Source organism: Solanum stenotomum, chromosome 4, assembly GCF_019186545.1.
Source record: "Solanum stenotomum isolate F172 chromosome 4, ASM1918654v1, whole genome shotgun sequence".
Taxonomy (NCBI): Eukaryota; Viridiplantae; Streptophyta; class Magnoliopsida; order Solanales; family Solanaceae; genus Solanum; species Solanum stenotomum.
This window is the reverse complement of record NC_064285.1, coordinates 58,321,877-58,340,404: the sequence shown is the minus strand read 5'-3', so window position 1 is coordinate 58,340,404 and position 18,528 is coordinate 58,321,877. Positions and strand designations below refer to the sequence as shown.

Here is an 18,528-nt window from a genome sequence, read left to right as displayed (position 1 = left end):
GATTTGGGGTAGGGTTAAAAAAATATTAGAAATTAAAAAAATAAGAAAATTTAAAATTTAGTTTTTTTTCTTGGAGGGGGAGGATCTGGTAAGGGGTACGGGTAGGGTAAGAAAAAATATTGTAATTTAAGGATGAAGTATAGTTTTGAAAAATGTTTTCCTTAATATTTGAACATAAGTTATTTTCCTTAAATTTGAGGAAAATGAGTTGATTTGAAAAATATTTTCCAAAACTTTTAAGCTAACCAAACATGAAAAAATTGGAAAACCTTCGTACCAAACACACCCTAAGAAGTACGGAAGGTATGTAAAAATCACATAAGACTAATAAGAATTACCTCAAATAATTATAGACAACAATAATAAAAAGGTAAGAAAAAAATGAATTGAACTAAAACTAAATTTATCATATTCGGATCAGTGTCTGATTTATTAACGAAAGACAAATTCAAAATTTGTCATTTTCTACTCGGGCCAACTTCCATCATTTTCGATTATCTACCCTCTACCCTCTACCCCTCCTAGATTCAAGAGACATTGAACTTACTAATAGGATATGTTCTAGATTAAAATAAATCCTAAGGTTCTTAATTGGACACAACGTCAAACAAAACAAATAGAACTTGAGAGTAGTTAGAAAAAAAAAGTCTCATATAGGTGTCTAATAATTTAATTATTAACATGTTTGATAACAAATACAAAGTAGGGGTGTGCAAAAACCGATTTAATCAATAAACCGAACCCAAAAAAACACTATTGGTTTATTGATATTGGGTTATTGGGCTAACGGTTTTTAAACGGTTTTGCAAAATTTTTTATTGGGTTATTGGTTCGGTTTCCGATTTTATAATTTTTGTTAATGGTTAAACCGATAACCCAATAAGACTATACTAAATTTACTAGTCTTATTGTTAATGGTTAAACGATTGTTACTTTCACACTTTTTGTTAATGGTTAAACGATTGTTACTTTCACAATTTTTCCTTTGAATGTGTCTAGTGTCTAAACTTGCAAGAAAAATGATTGTTACTTTTATGATTATTACTTTCATGTCAAATGCTGGAAAAATCATATGGTTTATTTGAAAATTTTCTTATCGTGTATATAATATATATGAGTATTTTCTTATTGGTTAAGCCGAAAACCGAACCGTTAAGTACCATAAACCGATAAGAAATATGTTATTGGTTTGGTTATCGGTTTGAAGTATTTACAAACCGAAAACCGATAAACCGAACCAATAACACCTAAAACCGAACCGAACCGACCGATGCGCACCCCTAATACAAAGTATGAAGGTCATGGCAATTAATGTGTATGCATAAGGGTCTTAATACATAAATTTATAGGCATGATGTCTATATGATGATATTTTGATTAACACAGAGAAAAAGTTTAATTATTAGATATTACTAGGCTTGTTGCAATAAAGAAAATGCATTTATGACAATTTTAGTTATTAGGACACTACCTTTACATAATACATTAAAATTTATAGACATGATGTCTATTTGATGATATTTGCTACTAAAATTAAACTTTTCTATAAACATAATTTTTAAATGACAACATATATATACTAATAAATATTTTCTTTATGGAGACAAACTTATTTGAAAATCATTTTAAATTAATTGAGTAATCCTATAAACATGATGTCTAGATAATATAGAAAATATTGCAGTAGATGTATGAAATGCCAATGAATTTCTTATTTTATCTTATAGGCATGAAATCTACTATAGCAATGTCTTGTTAAAACATATTCAATAGCCTTGATTTAATTACATGATGATTGGTGATTATATTTAAACAAGCCAAGAAATTTCATATAAAGGTTCTGCAAATTACTTAATACATATTAATAGTTAATTTTTTTTATAAAAAATAATGTTACAGTTAGATAATTGATTTTTAATATATACTGATAATAGACAGTTAAGCGATGTTCAGTTATTAACAAACTAACAGTAGACCGTTTTCTCTTAGTAAGAAAAAATCAATGAAAATCACACTTAAATCATAATTAAAGATTAAATCTATGACAAAGATTTTGATAGATATGATTTAACAAACAATTTCTATAGGCATGATTTTTAACATTAAAAGAGCAAGCCCTATGACAAGAATTAGGGTTCTTATTAGTGATTCATAATTATACGAAGGAATTTGAGTTGGAAAGAACGAAATTCTTGGAAAATAACTTACCTTGAAGAAGAATTTTGAAAAAATTTTGAAAGAATCTTGTATGGAAGTCTTATGCTTTGATTTTCCTTAGAATTTTGCCTTGGGGATTGAGAGAGGAGAGAATGTAGAATTAAAAGATGAACATCTAATTGTTTAGGGTCTTTTAGAAGTCAACAAATTCGTTTAGGATTTTCTTCAGGATAAAAATACAAAAGGATCCTTTTTAGTGTTTTTCCATCAGCCAAAACATCACTGCATGCATTAGATTAGTAAAATGATCATAACTCTCAACTCCAAATCTGAATGACGCAAATTTGGTGGCTCTGGAAATAAGACTCAAATACCTTTAATTTGATAGGTTATGAACCACCTAACACTCTATATTCCAAAATACATGATCATTTGAAGTTGACCCAAGTAGAATCTTATATCAAAACTTAATTGGTACGGAAGCTTTTAACTCAACTTTGTGCTAGGGGATTCTTGTGACCTTAATTCATTTACAAATTTATTCCCACGCTAAATAATTGACCTTAAAACCTAAGCACAATTTAAGAATCACCCGGTACAAACTTACATGCAAAAGAAGAATGATTCAGGTCTTAACTTAGAGATTTTTGGAGTGTTACAATTCTTATATGTGGTTTACTAAAATAAGGCAAGAGCCATGAAGGTGTAATGAGAACTTAAGTGAGATTAGTAAGTTGGCTAACAGAGTTATGATTTGATATTAGAATGGCATAGAAGGTAGGTTTGGGAAGCCTTAGAGTGGTAAGAGGGTCAAATGTTTAATGGTAGAGTTGGCACCGGAAGAAGGTGATGGATGCGACTTGATATATAATATAGGAGTCCATCGGGGTGATGTTGTAGTTATATTTAAGTTTCATGTTTCTTGATTAAATAAATCTTATTATGTGGTAGGTTCGGATCGACTGATGATGCCTATCAATACGTATTGTTTGTACTAATACTATTCTTACTATGCCACTTGGCATAGTCTAGTTGCAAGATCAGTGATATTCTGTAAGTGAAGACGATGATGATCTCCAACAACTTCCTTTTTTCTTTTCTTATGGTGGGAATTGTGTCGTATTTTCTTTTAGTCGTTAAATCTTCTTAGTCACTCTTGTACCTGCTTGAACTAGTTACTTGGCAAGTGTTGGCTGTTCCTTTTGTAAATAGCTTTGGGGTTTAAAATCAATAGTAATTTCATAACTTTATAGGTTGCTAGATTATGTGTTATTTATTTTCTGTCTGTCATGATAGGTTTGAGTTCTCATATCTAGGTGTTAGAGTAGGTGATCACACGGTCTGGTGAATTGGGTTTTGAAAATTTGGTATCAGAATCTAGGTTATCAATCTCTCAGTACAAGAGCAAATGCTAAAAAGAGTCACGAGGATTGGTGTGTTGACGTACACATTTAATCTTTAAGAGGCTCTAAAGCATTCTAGGAAATCATTTCACTTCTTCACTCCTTTTGTACGTTATTACGCTTGTGGTATAGGCCGAGTCCAATGGATATCTCTATATTTCAATTGATATCTAAAAAAGGTACACCAGATGTTGTTGTTGCTACGGAAAGGACACAAGCAGGGAAGTATTAAAACTAGAAATATTTTCAACTGGCATCTTACTTTAAGCAAGAACTAGGTTTCTTCATCTTCAAGCTACAATGCATGATTTCAAGCTTGTGTTTTCCTTCTAGGTATGTGGGATTCATCAATGAGTATCATTTCACCCATTGAATCTCAAAGTAAACCTAGTTCTTTAGTTAATGATTTCTACATACGTTAAAATTTGTATGAAAAACATGATTTTCACTATATTTTCTATTTTTCTTCGTGGATGGATTTGTTGAAGATAAGGGAAGCTGAATATATGAAACACGTTGAACAACGTGGTCCAATCAACGTATATAACTGAAGTGAGAGTCACACTAGGACTAGGTTGATTATGTGTTTTCACTTAGAATATAGTACTTCTAAATTATATTTTCATGAACCCAAGATATATAATTATATATTGTATGTCTCAAAACTATATTGTTTTAGGTTGCATATTTCAAATTATAAGTTTTCATGCTTAGGGATTCTTTCAGATAAGATGTCTATCAATTATTACAGTTAGGGGTGTACATGACCGGGTTGGTTCAGGTTTTTCAAATATCAAATCAAACTATTTGTGTCGGATTTTTAAATTTATAAACCAAACCAAACCAATAAAACTCGGGTTTTTCAACCTCGGGTTTTTTCAGATTTTTTCGGGTTTTTCGGTTTTTCGGGTTGTTTCGGATTTTTCCGGTAAAATATTCATACAAACATATAATTTACTTGTACTTCAAATCTTTCTTTAGTCCTACCAAAATACAACTATCTAAGGTGTTTCTTAAAAAAATAACACAAAATATGATATGATTAATGACACAAAATATCCAACAAAAATAAAAATAATGAAATCGCGTAAAACAAATATTGCAAATTAAGAAGTCATAATGAAAATGATCATCATTTAAAAGTACTAAATCATGCTAAAATAAGTTCAATAAGTATTAGTTACATGACTAAATATTAAAGGAAATTAAAATTAGATCATGTACTTTAATTGTCTAAACCAATGTAAAACTAAAGAACAAATATTCAATAATATTGTCATTCTTAGTGTTGAATTGATTTCCTTTTTGCATTAGTATTAATTTGATTTGATTTAAGCTTTATTATAATTACAACATCTGTGGACTATGATCTTTATTGGACCATTCAGAATTCTAAGTTTTAAACTTGAAATAATATATTAAAAGATAAAAACTGTGAAAAAGTATAAGAAATATTTAAAAATTATATCAAAGTAAATATTTTTATGTATAAAATAAAATTTTAAAATTATATATATAATGTCGGGTTGGTTTGGTTTCGGGTTGGTTTTTTTTAGTTAAAACCAAACCAACTCAAATATAGTCGGGTTTTTTTTTCAATACCAAATCACTAGTCGAGTTTTTTTTTTGATTTGCGATTTGGTTCGGTTTTCGGTTCGATTTTGTACACCCCTAATTACAGTTTATCAGAAATCATTAGCTATTTAGATCAATTTTATCAACATAATTCAATGTTATCATAATATTAGTATTATTATTTTATCATCATAAAGTTTAGTTGGGAGTATTACTTAGCACCAAACGAACATAAGAATGAAAGTTTACCCGTCAGTTTAGAATTGAGACCTTTAGTAGAAATTCCTTAGCCCAGAACTATGTGTCACTATAGAATTTTAAGAGTCATGCGTCAGATCATAATTGACACCTTAGTCCTTTATAGACATCAACTTAGTCGTACCACATTAGCCGAGATCATCCTCTATATCCTAACAACGTATATTGAGTCTCTTTTTATATAAATTATACATTGAACGATGTGTCTAACGTACATGGTTATATATCGGTTAATAGTATCTTTCCACAATTTAATTTCAAATTATTGCTTTGACCTTACATTCAGTTATTTCAATTTTAGTATTTATCAGTTGTACGTTTACTACATGATCATTACATCAGTTTATGTATTTTAGTTCCATGTTTAGTTCAATATCTCATATTTATTATGTTCAGTTTACTAGATTGTGACGCATGTCTCAAATACTCAGTATATTCAAAGTATTGACACATATCTTCTTGCGCTATATTATTTTATAATATAGGTTCAGACGCTCAATATCTATCCCGCGGTTAATATCATTTTGTATCAGTTTAGCTGAGAGTATGGTGAGTCCTCATCTTTCGAGGACAATTCTTGTATTTGATTCAAATATATATCTTTGAGTTTTAGATAGTTAGAGTTAGCCGAGGGCTTTTCCTAGTAACTCATCTTAGTAGAGGCTTTCAAACAGTCAGATAGTAAGCTAACTTTACGATTGTTTAGATGAACTCACTATTGGAATATTACATTCTTATGATTTAGCTTTCTTACCTACCTTAATTTTAGCTTCCGCATAAGTTATCTTTAGTTATTTTTATTTACGTCTTAGCATCATTTCAGAGGGTTAGCTTGAGATCACTTGTGGCTTAAGCTCTGCATACACTCTATCCTCCCTTAACCCAGTTGTGAAATTTTATTGGGTATGTTATTGTAGTTATTGTCATTTAATTATTATCCTGATATTTAGAATTTCTAAATTAATTAAAATTACAGTTATTAAATTTTTAGTTATTTGTAAAATGTAAGAACTCTTCATCTATTCTATATGAAATTTGTCTAATAAAAAAACTATTAGTGGTGAAAGAAATTAGAAATAAAGCAAAATTGATTATAGTCTGATTTTAAATGTTAAATTGGTAAAATGTAAATTTAAAAATAACAAAGATGAAATAGTAGAAAATAAAATATATCCTAAATGAAATTAAATAGCAAATTTAAATTTGTCATTAGTTCTATTTAGCAATGAGCTAATAATGAATTCTAAAAAATTCTAGTAATGAGCAATTTAACGACTGGTTGATGACGACGTCCGTATTCAAGTCTAACTTTTTTTCCTATAGTGTTTGTAATCAAATGAGATATGTACTTTGATCATACACAAAACGCATACATTAATCTAGTATAAATAAAAGGTCGGAACAAAAGTTACTAGTTGCAGGAACAAATTTTTGATACTATAGATCCGTTGCTTCCACTAAAAATAACCTTTCTATTTTTACAAAATAGAAGTAAAGATGGTACACACTACTCTCACCAAATCTTACCTAAGAAATTATTTTAGCTATGTTGCTATTGTAATACATTTAAAAGAATGGATGAAATTAATGCTAGTTATTTTCTGGCACCAATAACTTTACCTATCAAAATTTAAGTAGGACCACCAACTTACAAAATTTTCACTCACTTTATTGTGTATTAAACCTCATTCTTGAGCATGATTTAGTGTTTTCTTATAATAATTTTTTTTATGATTTTGCAAGTATTTTAATTCTTCATTCAAGATCTGGCAAAAAATTGAGACCTAAATTGTGTTTTACATCATTCTAATTATAGAAAAATAGTTTTGGTAGGAGTTTGATCGTGTTTTATTATGAAATTTGAAAAATAACATACTTTATTTTCAAAATAAAAAAATGATATTTGAACATTAAAGTTATACAGTTTGATCAATGAATATAAACTTTTAGAGTTATATTTTTGTGACTAATTTGGAATGAAAAAAGTGAAAATATATCTTTATTACTTTTCAAATTTTTGAAAATTACGAAATTCAACTCAAAAATTGTATGACTAAACATGTTTTCGAAGTTCAACTTAAAAAAAAAAAGATAAAAAATTTTCACGATCAAATACGGATTAGAACTGGAGTGGTGTATATATAAGATGAGAAACATGAGGGCAGACAAAAAGGTTTAAAAAAGCTAGTCTAGACAGATAGAGTGCAGTAGAAAATAGAGAGAGAGAGAGTGTAAGAGGAGTAGCTGTGCAGCAAAAGAAAGGAAGGTGGAGGGTCTCTGTTTTCAGTTTCCAGTCTGTTGATCCATCAATCATGTTACTACTTCATTCTTCCAACTCATTTTCTTCATTAGGTAAAATGGCAACTCTCTCATATCCACACTTTTCTGTTGCAAAATGATTAGGGTTTGTGATCTCTAGGTAAATGTCTTTTTGCTCATTCTCTCTGATTTCAAAATTTGCTTTTTCTTTTGCTTTGATTTGACTGGAATTCAATTTACTGGTAACCAGATCTATGATTTTATTGCTAATTGACAACTTAAATCTCTCTGCATTTGACCCTGTTCATCATTTTAGTCATTTAATTGTGAATTCTAGTATATATTTGGTGCTTTTATCTGGAATTAACTTATTAGAAGCTATACTTTTGTGGTTGATCTGTATGTGGGAATAGATGATGTTCTAAAGTGGATCAGTTTGTTTGATGTATGCTTTTTTTTTTTAAAACAATGATGGAGTATTTACTGTTGTCTAAACTCTTAAACAGTATTTCGATTGAAATAGGTACAAGATTCGGTGAGCTAAAGTGAATTTTAGAGCCTGTTTTCGTGCATTGTCATTGGGAATTTGCTGATAGTTAGGTTGGCGTTATGGGTTCTCGATTCCCGTCTCATCAGTTGAGTAGTGGACTTTATGTATCTGGTCGGCCTGAGCAGCCGAAAGAAAGGACCCCAACTATGAGCTCAGTTGCCATGCCTTATACTGGAGGGGATATTAAAAAGTCTGGAGAACTTGGAAAAATGTTTGTTACCCCAGCGGATGGCTCGAGGTCGCGGAAATCTGGACCGATAAACAGCAATGCGCCGTTGAGAACAGGGTCGTTTAGTGGTGCTACTTCTCATTCAGGTCAACTTAATTCAGGCAATCGTATGACTTCTGGTGGTGCTCCTGGATATGTTTCTATGAAAAAGACCAACTCTGGGCCTTTGAATAAACATGGGGAGCCTATGAAGAAGTCCTCTGGTCCTCAAGCTGGAGGAGGAAATGTTTCATCCCGCCAAAATTCTGGCCCTATCCCACCAATTCTCCCTACCACAGGACTTATTACATCTGGTCCTCTAAATTCTGCTGGAGCTCCTCGTAAAGTGTCAGGTCCCTTGGATTCAGCAGGGTCAATCAAGCTGCAGAATTATTCTGTAGTTAATAACCAAGCTGTTACTCGCATTAACCAATGTGACGAATACTCCTTTCGTAAAAGCTTCCCAAAGACAATATTTTGGTCCATCATTCTTTTATTTTTGATGGGATTTATTGCTGGTGGCTTTATCCTTGGTGCTGTTCACAATCCCATTCTTCTCGTAGTTGTTGTTGTCCTATTTGCTATAGTCAGTATGGTGTTCACATGGAATACTGGTTATGGAAGAAAAGCTATCGTTGGTTACATTTCTCGGTATCCAGATGCTGAGCTTAGAACTGCAAAAGATGGCCAGTTTGTTAAAGTTTCCGGGGTATGTATTGTCTTTGTGTGAAACTTTTGTGTGTACTTCCTATCTCATTCTCTAAAATATATAGCTAAGACTATTCTCACCTATCAAAAAAGAAAACAGCTACTACAATTCTCATTAGTCACAGTTATGCTCTCCTTACTAATGTCCAGTGACATGTGAACTGGGTAAGAGTATTATGATTTCATTCCTTAAAGTTGATCTTGAACTTGGGTACTAGTGTTAGTTCAGGTAAGTGTTTGATTTGGAGTTATCATTAATAGTATGCTCAATTCTTGATTTAATTTGTGTCTTGAATAGATGCATTAGTATTAACTTATTAAAAAGTGTTTTTCAATGGAGTATCATGGTTTCTATAATGTTTATGAGACTGCTAATGATGAACAAAAGTTCTCTTTTCACTTAAGATTTATTAATTTGTGGTGAAACAAATTCTTTCAATTGATTTGCAAAAAGAAATAATGTTTAAAATATCAAAACTTTAGAGTAGGGATTGGGGATCTAAATTGTAAGATGTCTTTTGTGTAACATAGAATCGCAATTGAAAAGACCTTCAAAAATTTCAATATTGTCTTCCAATTTAATTACCTGTTGCTGGTACTTTTTACTTTGTTATATCTACTATTTTATTGTCAAAATACTTTTATCTTCTTCAGTTTTCTCAACATAGCATTTTACTCTTATATTTTTCAAACCTGTTTTGAAAATATTTTTCACGAGCCGAGGGTCTTATTGGAAACAGCCTCTCTTTCAACCAAGGTAGGGGTAAGGTCTGCATACATCCCACCCTCCCCAGACCTCGTTTGTGGGATCACATTGGGTATGTTGTTGTAGGTACTTCTTACTTTGCCTTCTTGAACTTAAAATACTCTTCCTAGTGTCTTGAGTAACATGCTTAGATTTAATAGATATTGTTAAGCATGTATTTTTATTTTTCATGTTCTTGTTGTATTTTGATCCCATTTTGGATTTTCAATGTTTTTACAGGTAGTTACCTGTGGAAATGTCCCTCTTGAATCCTCGTTTCAGAAGGTTCCTAGATGTGTATATACAGTCACAAGCTTATACGAGTACCGAGGGTGGGATTCAAAAGCTGCCAACCCAGAACATCGTCGATTTTCTTGGGGTCTTCGTACACTGGAGGTAAGAAAAGATTATATAAGTCTTTTTGTTCATATAGAAAGAAACCAATGTAGCTTTATTCCTTGCGTTGGTGGCCCATGCTGATGGAAACAAATTGATGCTATATGAATATTGCTTAATTTTTCTAATGCTATCTTTTGTGATTCATGGTCCTAGCATTAAACAAAGAAAGTGCTGGAGCAGGCGTTTTTTCCCCAAAATATATATTGATAACAAGAATGTGTTTGAGGATCATTCTTGTGCTGTTTATCTCTTCTTTTTTCATGGAAAGCTTTGAGGAGTGATCTCAAGGTCTCTAAATTCAGCAGCTAGACATTAATTGAAAAAGGTTCGCTTGGTGCACGAAGCATCCCGTGTTCATGAAGGGTCTAGGGGAGGGGAGCACCCCAAGGCTGTGTAATGTAGACAACCTACCCTAGCGCAAGCATCAACAGCTAGACTTCAAGTCAAAGAAAAAAACAGATAGCTTAGAGTTGAGAAAACAAAAAACAGCGACAAAGATTTGGGCTTGTCTGGAGTTGTAAGCATGTCTCTCTGCTTTATCAGTTTTCAACATTGGGAGTTCCTTGTTCGGGATAAGTGTTATATGAAATGTGTGACATACAATCTGAATAAGGAAAGAATAACAATAGGCACAAAAGTAAACTCAAGGAATCTTCTAGATCTAACATAATAAAGCAACAACGCTTCTCAGTTTTGAGATAAAGTCATAAATCTGTGCCTTTGAAATAAGTCATACAGACGAGATAGCTTAATGATAAATGTCACTCAGTAGGAAGGTTCTAACTTATAGGGAACTATCTAATTCCTTTTTATAGGGATAAGTAGGAAGCCTAATGCCCCTTGACTAGATGTGTTTCAAGCTTTACCACAAATAATGTACCACCATGATATGATGGAGTTTTTTTGAATTCCAGCTTATAGAATACAGTTTGTCTGCGTTTTGAAGTAACCTAATCAAAACATTCTTCAAGGCACTGCTCCCACTAACTGATGGAAAAGTTCTAGGCAAAGGGACAGAATGAAGCTTATATCTATCTGTATTCTAGTAAACTATTGATATCTTGAAGTGTCCTAAACACTTCTAAGATTGCAAAGTATATCATACCTGTGAATTCATGTCCAGATATGACGATTAGTTTGAATGCATTGTTTGTTAGACACTGCTATGTGATGTCATCGTAAGTATATTTGAACCTCCTTCCTTATTTGTTGCTTTCATCCTGCTCTTCTCGTTCCCTTTTATTCTTACTACATAATTTACACTTAAGTTGTTCATATATGCTGCGTAATTCATTGAAATAATTCAAACTGAAGTCTTCCTTTTTTCTTTGCAGCGGCATGTCTCTGATTTCTATATCTCTGATTTCCAGTCTGGATTAAGGGCTTTGGTCAAAACTGGGTATGGTGCAAGAGTAACCCCTTATGTCGAAGAGTCTATCGTTGTGGATATTGATCAATCAAATAGGGACATGTCACCTGAATTTGTCAGATGGCTGGCACAGAGAAATCTGTCCAGTGATGACCGAATAATGCGATTGAAAGAAGGGTAAGATTTAACTCAACTTCAATGAAACTTGAATATTTCTTCTGCTTGAGTTCTTTGATTAATAATAGACTACATTCTGAATCATATCTAGATGCTGTCTCTACCCTCTACAGTTTAATAACTTAGAATTATTGGTGAATGTATTTTTTAGTTTTTTTTTAAACCCCTTCCATGCATATTGTTCTCAGTTTAGTTTTTCCTCTCCCACGTCTTTGTTCAGGTATATAAAAGAAGGTAGCACTGTCAGTGTAATGGGAGTTGTCCAACGGAATGATAACGTTCTGATGATTGTTCCTCCTCCAGAGCCATTTTCAACAGGATGTCAGTGGGCTAAATGCATTCTTCCAGCCAGTCTGGAGGGCATTGTTTTGAGATGCGAGGACAGTTCAAAGATTGATGTCATTCCAGTGTAGCACTTTTATCATTCAAGAAGTTGTTTTTGTTTCATTATGTTGGAAAACCTTCTTCCGATGGCAACAGGAATGGCATCTCCACTCAGTTAACCAGATGTATTGTTTGTCGATTTGATTTGATTTTTTTGTAATATCTATACTTCCTGTAATGGTGTTGGTGTCATCAATTGTGTAGAGGCAACATGTTGATACTGAAGATTTTTGAGAGAGTTCTTATTGCTAGAAAGTCAGATACTTGTGTTATCGTTGGGGGCTTTACAAAAACATTATACCCCAATGGATACAAGATGATGTGTATTTGGTATTAGTTATTCTTTTGTGGCCACTTAGCCACTCTCAATGCTGTTCTTGCAAATGAACCTCCACTGCTCCAGCATTGCGTGCTTACTTTGCTTGTTCAGAATCTTGAAAATTCAACAATAAGAATGCTTGCTACCGATACTTAAAAATATACTGGACGAGTGATGTCCATGCTAAGCACAGGTGACAGGCCCAACATATTAGTGTTGATACATTTTACCTAATAAAGCTATTATGTAGCCACCTAATATAATAAAGTAGTACAATAGCACAGAGAAGTTGTTAGAATAGTTCTCCATCTTGTAAATTATCAAAGTGAAAAAAAAAATAATCACAAATATCTATCTTTACTTCTGGAAACATTACGAGAGAGACGACATTTATTTTCAAGAGTTAGCTTATAAATAAAAAGTCCGAACAAAAGTTACTGCCCTTTTTGATATTGTAGATCCGCTGGTTTCATGAGAAATAACCTTTCTATCTTTCTCAAAGATAGTAAGGCTAATACACATCACTCATTCCAAATTTCACTTACGAAATTAGATCCAACATTTTTGTCAAAAATAATTTTTCTATCTTCTCAAGAATAGAAGTAAGGCCAATATACATTACTCTCTCCAAATTTTAGTTACGAAATTAGATTAAGTTTATTGTTAATACAATACCTTTAAAAGAACGAATTAAATGAATAATTTTACCTATCAAAATTTGAATAGGATCACCTACTTACAAAATATTTTTATCTTGAGCCGAAGGTCGATCAGAAACATTATTCTAAGTTGTTGAGTTTTTAGAAGTTTTGAGTGGTATAGATGAGAAATATGAGGGGAGACAAAAGGTACTCTAGAGAGAGAGAGAGAGAGAGAGAGGAGTAGGAGAGCAGCAAAATAAAGGAAGGTGGAGGGTCTGTTTTCAGTTTCCACTATTATTTCCCCATCAAAGAAAGCAATACCAACAAGCACTGCCCAAACCCAGTCTGTTGATCCATCAATCACACTTTCAACTCATTTTCTTACTTTAGGTAAAATACAACTCTCTCATCTTACCTTTTCTCTTGCAAATGTTTAGGGTTTGTGATCTCTAGCTGAAAATGTCCTTTGCTCATTCTCTGGGATTTCAACAAATTGGTAACCAGATCTATAATATATGCATTTTATTGCTAATTGACAACTTAAATCTCTCTACATTTGCCCCAACTCATTATTTAACTGTGAATTTTAGTATATATGAATCAACTTATTGGAAGCTATACTTTTGTAATTGATCTGTCAAGTATGTGGGAATGGATGATGTTTTAAACTGGTAACCAGATCTATAATTTATGATCAATGTATGTCATGCTACTGTGCTGTTATCCCTCTTTCTGTTACTGTTATTGCTGAATGAAAAATCAAATCTTTGTGCATTTGCCCACTTCTTCCTTTAAGTCATTTAATTGTGATTTTCTTGAATAAATTTGTTGCTTGTATCTGGAATTTGTCTTCTTTTGTTATTGTTGGTGTATGAATTGGAAGCTATACTTTTGTGAGTGATGTGATTGAATTTCCTGTAAAGTCAAGTATGTGGGAATAGATGATGTTCTAAAGTGGATCAGTTTGTTTGATGTGCTTTTTTAACAATGATGTACTATTTACTTCTGTCTAATAAAGAAGAGTATTTTTTATTGAAATAGGTACAACCACACTGCTGGATACAGTGAGGGAAGGTGAATTTTAGAGCTTGCTAACAAGTTTCTGTTCAAGGGTGTTAGGGACTGTCTTTGTGTATCGTCATTGGGCATCTGCTGATAGTTAAGTTGGTGTTATGGGTTCTCGATTCCCATCTCATCAGTTGAGTAGTGGCCTTTATGTATCTGGCCGGCCTGAGCAGCCAAAAGAAAAGACCCCCACCATGAGCTCAGTTGCCATGCCTTATACCGGAGGGGATATTAAAAAGTCTGGAGAACTTGGAAAAATGTTTGTTACCCCAGCAGATGGCTCGAGGTCGCGGAAATCTGGACCAATCAACAGCAATGCCCCGATGAGAACAGGGTCCTTTAGTGGTGCTACTTCTCATTCAGGTCAACTTAATTCAGGCAATCGTATGACTTCTGGTGGTGCTCCTGGATATGTTTCTATGAAAAAGACCAACTCTGGGCCTTTGAATAAACATGGGGAGCCTATGAAGAAGTCCTCTGGTCCTCAAGCTGGAGGAGGTAATGTTTCGTCCCGCCAAAATTCTGGCCCTATCCCACCAATTCTCCCTACCACAGGCCTTATTACATCTGGTCCTCTAAATTCTGCTGGAGCTCCTCGTAAAGTGTCAGGTCCCTTGGATTCAACAGGGTCAATCAAGCTGCAGAATTATTCTGTAGTTAATAACCAAGCTGTTACTCGCATCAACCAATGTGAGGAATACTCCTTCCGCAAGAGCTTCCCAAAGACAATATTTTGGTCCATCATTCTTTTATTTTTAATGGGATTTATTGCTGGTGGTTTTATCCTTGGTGCTGTTCACAATCCCATTCTTCTCGTAGTTGTTGTTGTACTATTTGCTATAGTCTGTGTGGTGTTCACCTGGAATACTTGTTATGGAAGAAAAGCTATCATTGGTTACATTTCTCGGTATCCAGATGCTGAGCTTAGAACTGCAAAAGATGGCCAATTTGTTAAAGTTTCTGGGGTATGTATTGTCTTTGGCTACACCTTTGTGTGTACTTCCTTTGTCGCACTTCCTATCTCATTCTATAAAATAAATAGCTACTACTATTCTCACCTATCAAATAAGAAAATAGCTACTACAACTCTCATTTGTCATAGTTATGCTCTCTTTACTAATGACCGGTGACATGTGAACTTGGTAGAGTAGTTATGATTTCCATTTCTTAAAGTTGATCTTGAACTCGGGTATTGCTGTTAGTTCAGATAAGTGCTTGATTTGGAGTTATCATTAATGGTTTATTCAACTCTTGATTTAATTTGTGTCTTGAATAGATGCATTAGTGTTAAACCATTAAAAAATTGCTACTCAATGGAGTATCATGGTTTCTATTGTGTTTATGAGACTGCTAGTGATTAACTCAAGTGCTCTTTTCACTTTAGGTGTATTATTTTGTGGTGAAACAAATTCTTTCAATGGCTTTGCTAAAAGATATAATGTTTAAAATATCAAAACTTAAGAGATGTCCTTTGTGTAATGTAGAATTGCAATTGAAAAGACCTACGAAATTTCATTATAGTCTTCCAATATAACAATTGTCTGCATACACCCCACCCTCCGCAAATCCCATTTGTGGGATCACACTGGGTATGTTGTTGTTGTAGGCACTTCTAACTTTGGCTTTATGAGCTTAAAATACTCTACCTAATGTTATCAGTAACTTGCTTAGATTTAATATATATTTTTTGTTTTGTATGTTGTTCTTGTTGTATTTTGATTCCATTTTGGATCTTTCAATGTTTTTATAGGTAGTTACCTGTGGAAATGTCCCTCTTGAATCATCGTTTCAGAAGGTTTCTAGATGTGTATATACAGTCACAAGCTTATATGAGTACCGAGGGTGGGATTCAAAATCTGCCAACCCAGAACATCGTCGGTTTTCTTGGGGTCTTCGTACGCTGGAGGTAAGGAAAGACTATATAAGTCCTCTTCATTTAGAAAGAAACCAATGTTGCTGTGTGTTCCTCCTTGCAGTGGTGGCCCAGGATGATGGAAACTAATTAATGCTATACGATTATTGCTTAATTTTCCAATGCTTTCTTTTGTGTTTCATGGAATGTGTTCGAGGATATTTCTTATGCTGTTTATCTTCTCTTTTTTTTGACTGAAAAGCTTTAAGGAGAGATCTCGAGGTCTCTAAATTCAGCAGCTAGACATTAATTGAAAAAGGGTCACTCGCTCACTTGTGCAGCACGAACCATCCTGCATTCATGAACGGTCGAGGGAAAGGCTGCACCCACAACCTACCTAACGCAAGCATCAACAGCTAGACTTTAAGTCAAAGAAAATAACAGATATCATAGAGTTGAGAAAACAAAAAACACTGACAAAGATTTGGGCTTGTCTGGAATTGTAAGCATGTCTCACTGCTTTAACAGTTTTCAACATCGAGAGTTCCTTGTTTGTAATAAGAGTTATATGGAATGTGTGAAATATAATCTGAATAAGGAAAGAGTAACAATAGGGACAAAAGTAAGCTCAAGGAATCTTCTAAATCTAACATAATAAAGCAACAACGCTTCTCAGATTTGAGATAAAGTCGTAAAATCTCTGCGCCTTTGAAATAAGTCTTACAGACGAGATAAGTTAAAATGTAAATGTCACTTAATAGGAAGGCTCCAACTTAAAGAGAACTATCTAAATCTTGTTTATAGGGATAAGTAGGAATCCTAATGCCCTTTTTACTGGATGTGTTTTAAGCTTACCGCAAATAACTTATCACCATGCTATAATGGATTTTTTTTTGAATTCCAGCTTATAGAAAACAGTTTGCCTGTGTTTTGAAGTAAACCAATCAAAGCATGCTTCAAAGCACTGTTCCAACTAACCGATGGAAAAGTTCTAGGCAGAGGGACAGAATGAGGCTTATATGTATTTGTATTCTAGAAAACTATTGATATCTTGAAGTGTTCTAAAAACTTCTAAGGTTGCAAAGTCTGTCATATCTGTGAGTTCATGTCCAGATATCAAGAGAAGTTTGAATGCTTTGTTTGTTTGATACTGCTATGTCATTGTACGTTTATTTGAACCTCCCTTTCCTTGTTTGTTGCTTTCATCCTTGTTCCCTTTTATTTTTACCTCATAATTTACTCTTAAGTTGTTTATATATGCTGTGTGATTCATTGAAAAAGAAAACTGAAGTCTTCCTTTGTCTTTGCAGCGGCATGTCTCTGATTTCTATATCTCTGATTTCCAGTCTGGATTAAGGGCTTTGGTCAAAACTGGGTATGGTGCAAGAGTAACCCCTTATGTCGAAGAGTCTATTGTTGTGGATATTGATCAATCAAATAGGAACATGTCACCTGAATTTGTCAGATGGCTGGCAGAGAGAAATCTATCCAGTGATGACCGAATAATGCGATTGAAAGAAGGGTATGGTTTAACTCAACTTCAATGAATCTTGAATATTTCTTCTGCTTGAGTTCTTTGATTAAATAACAGACAACATGCTCAATCATATCTAGATGCCTGCTTTGATTAATGTATATATCTAGTTGTCCTCAGTTTGGTTTTTCCTCTCCCAAATCTTTGTTCAGGTATATAAAAGAGGGTAGCACTGTGAGTGTAATGGGAGTTGTCCGACGGAACGATAACGTTCTGATGATTGTTCCTCCTCCAGAGCCACTTTCAACAGGATGTCAGTGGTCTAAATGTATTCTTCCAGCCAGTCTGGAGGGTATCGTTTTGAGATGTGAGGACAGTTCAAAGATTGATGTCATTCCTGTGTAGCACTTTATGATTATAGAAGGGTCTGCTGTTTTTGTTTTAAATATGTTGGAAAACCCTCTTCTGTCAGTGGCAACAAGAATGACATCTTCACTCAGTTAACCAGATATGTATAGTTTGTCGATTTGATTTGATTTGATTTGTTTTTTGTTTCTATTCTTGTTGTAATGGTGTTGGTGTCATCAAATGTGTAGATACTGATGATTTTTGAGAGAGTTGTTATGGTTAGAAAGTCATATATTTGTGTTGAGGTTGGGGACTTTTACAAAAGTATGATACCCCAATGGATACAAGATATGTTTATTTGGTATTAGTTATTCTTTTGTGGCCACTTAGCCACTCTCAAGTCTCTTCTGGCAAATTAACCTCCTTTCTTTGCTTGTTTGGAATCTTGAATTATATTGATCAACATGTGTTAAGTGAACAATAAGAAAAGATAAAAACAATTTTCTCTATACATGTGTTATATAAAAATATGCTTTGCTAAATTTTCTAAAGGTGATGATGTAATATTGTTAAACCAAAAGGTTATCTTTCTGTTTTTCCCATTCCTGAACAAACTTGGATGTAAGCGTCAATAAAC

General features: G+C 33.3%; 2 protein-coding genes across 3 annotated transcripts; both read left to right on the top strand.

Moving 5' to 3' along the window:
* Positions 1 to 7,577: 7,577 nt before the first annotated feature.
* On the top strand, positions 7,578 to 12,548 carry LOC125861842 (uncharacterized membrane protein At1g16860-like). The gene is made up of 5 exons (XM_049541728.1): positions 7,578 to 7,745; positions 8,159 to 9,119; positions 10,104 to 10,259; positions 11,597 to 11,808; positions 12,029 to 12,548. The coding sequence occupies exons 2-5, from the start codon at positions 8,262 to 8,264 to the stop codon at positions 12,219 to 12,221; spliced, it is 1,419 nt and encodes a 472-aa protein (XP_049397685.1). The 5' UTR covers positions 7,578 to 7,745; positions 8,159 to 8,261; the 3' UTR covers positions 12,222 to 12,548.
* Positions 12,549 to 13,356: 808 nt separating this feature from the next.
* Positions 13,357 to 18,189, top strand: LOC125861841 (uncharacterized membrane protein At1g16860-like). 2 transcript variants are annotated; one of them, XM_049541726.1, is made up of 5 exons: positions 13,357 to 13,542; positions 14,194 to 15,182; positions 15,968 to 16,123; positions 17,380 to 17,591; positions 17,756 to 18,189. In XM_049541726.1, exons 2-5 carry the CDS (start codon positions 14,325 to 14,327, stop codon positions 17,946 to 17,948), a joined length of 1,419 nt encoding a protein of 472 aa, XP_049397683.1. In that variant the 5' UTR covers positions 13,357 to 13,542; positions 14,194 to 14,324; the 3' UTR covers positions 17,949 to 18,189. The 2 variants fall into 2 exon arrangements, with proteins under 2 accessions (XP_049397683.1, XP_049397684.1); XM_049541727.1 differs by having other exon boundaries at positions 13,531 to 13,648.
* The last annotated feature ends 339 nt before the right edge of the window (positions 18,190 to 18,528 follow it).

Bases quoted from the DNA above. Each gene is read 5' to 3' on its own strand.
- LOC125861841 (XM_049541726.1), top strand. From the start codon at position 14,325: ATGGGTTCTCGATTCCCATCTCATCAGTTGAGTAGTGGCCTTTATGTA. The intron at 15,183-15,967 runs GTATGTATTGTC...ATGTTTTTATAG, and splicing joins AATTTGTTAAAGTTTCTGGG to GTAGTTACCTGTGGAAATGT. The intron at 17,592-17,755 runs GTATGGTTTAAC...ATCTTTGTTCAG, and splicing joins ATAATGCGATTGAAAGAAGG to GTATATAAAAGAGGGTAGCA.
- LOC125861842 (XM_049541728.1), top strand. From the start codon at position 8,262: ATGGGTTCTCGATTCCCGTCTCATCAGTTGAGTAGTGGACTTTATGTA. The intron at 9,120-10,103 runs GTATGTATTGTC...ATGTTTTTACAG, and splicing joins AGTTTGTTAAAGTTTCCGGG to GTAGTTACCTGTGGAAATGT. The intron at 10,260-11,596 runs GTAAGAAAAGAT...TTTTCTTTGCAG, and splicing joins GGGGTCTTCGTACACTGGAG to CGGCATGTCTCTGATTTCTA.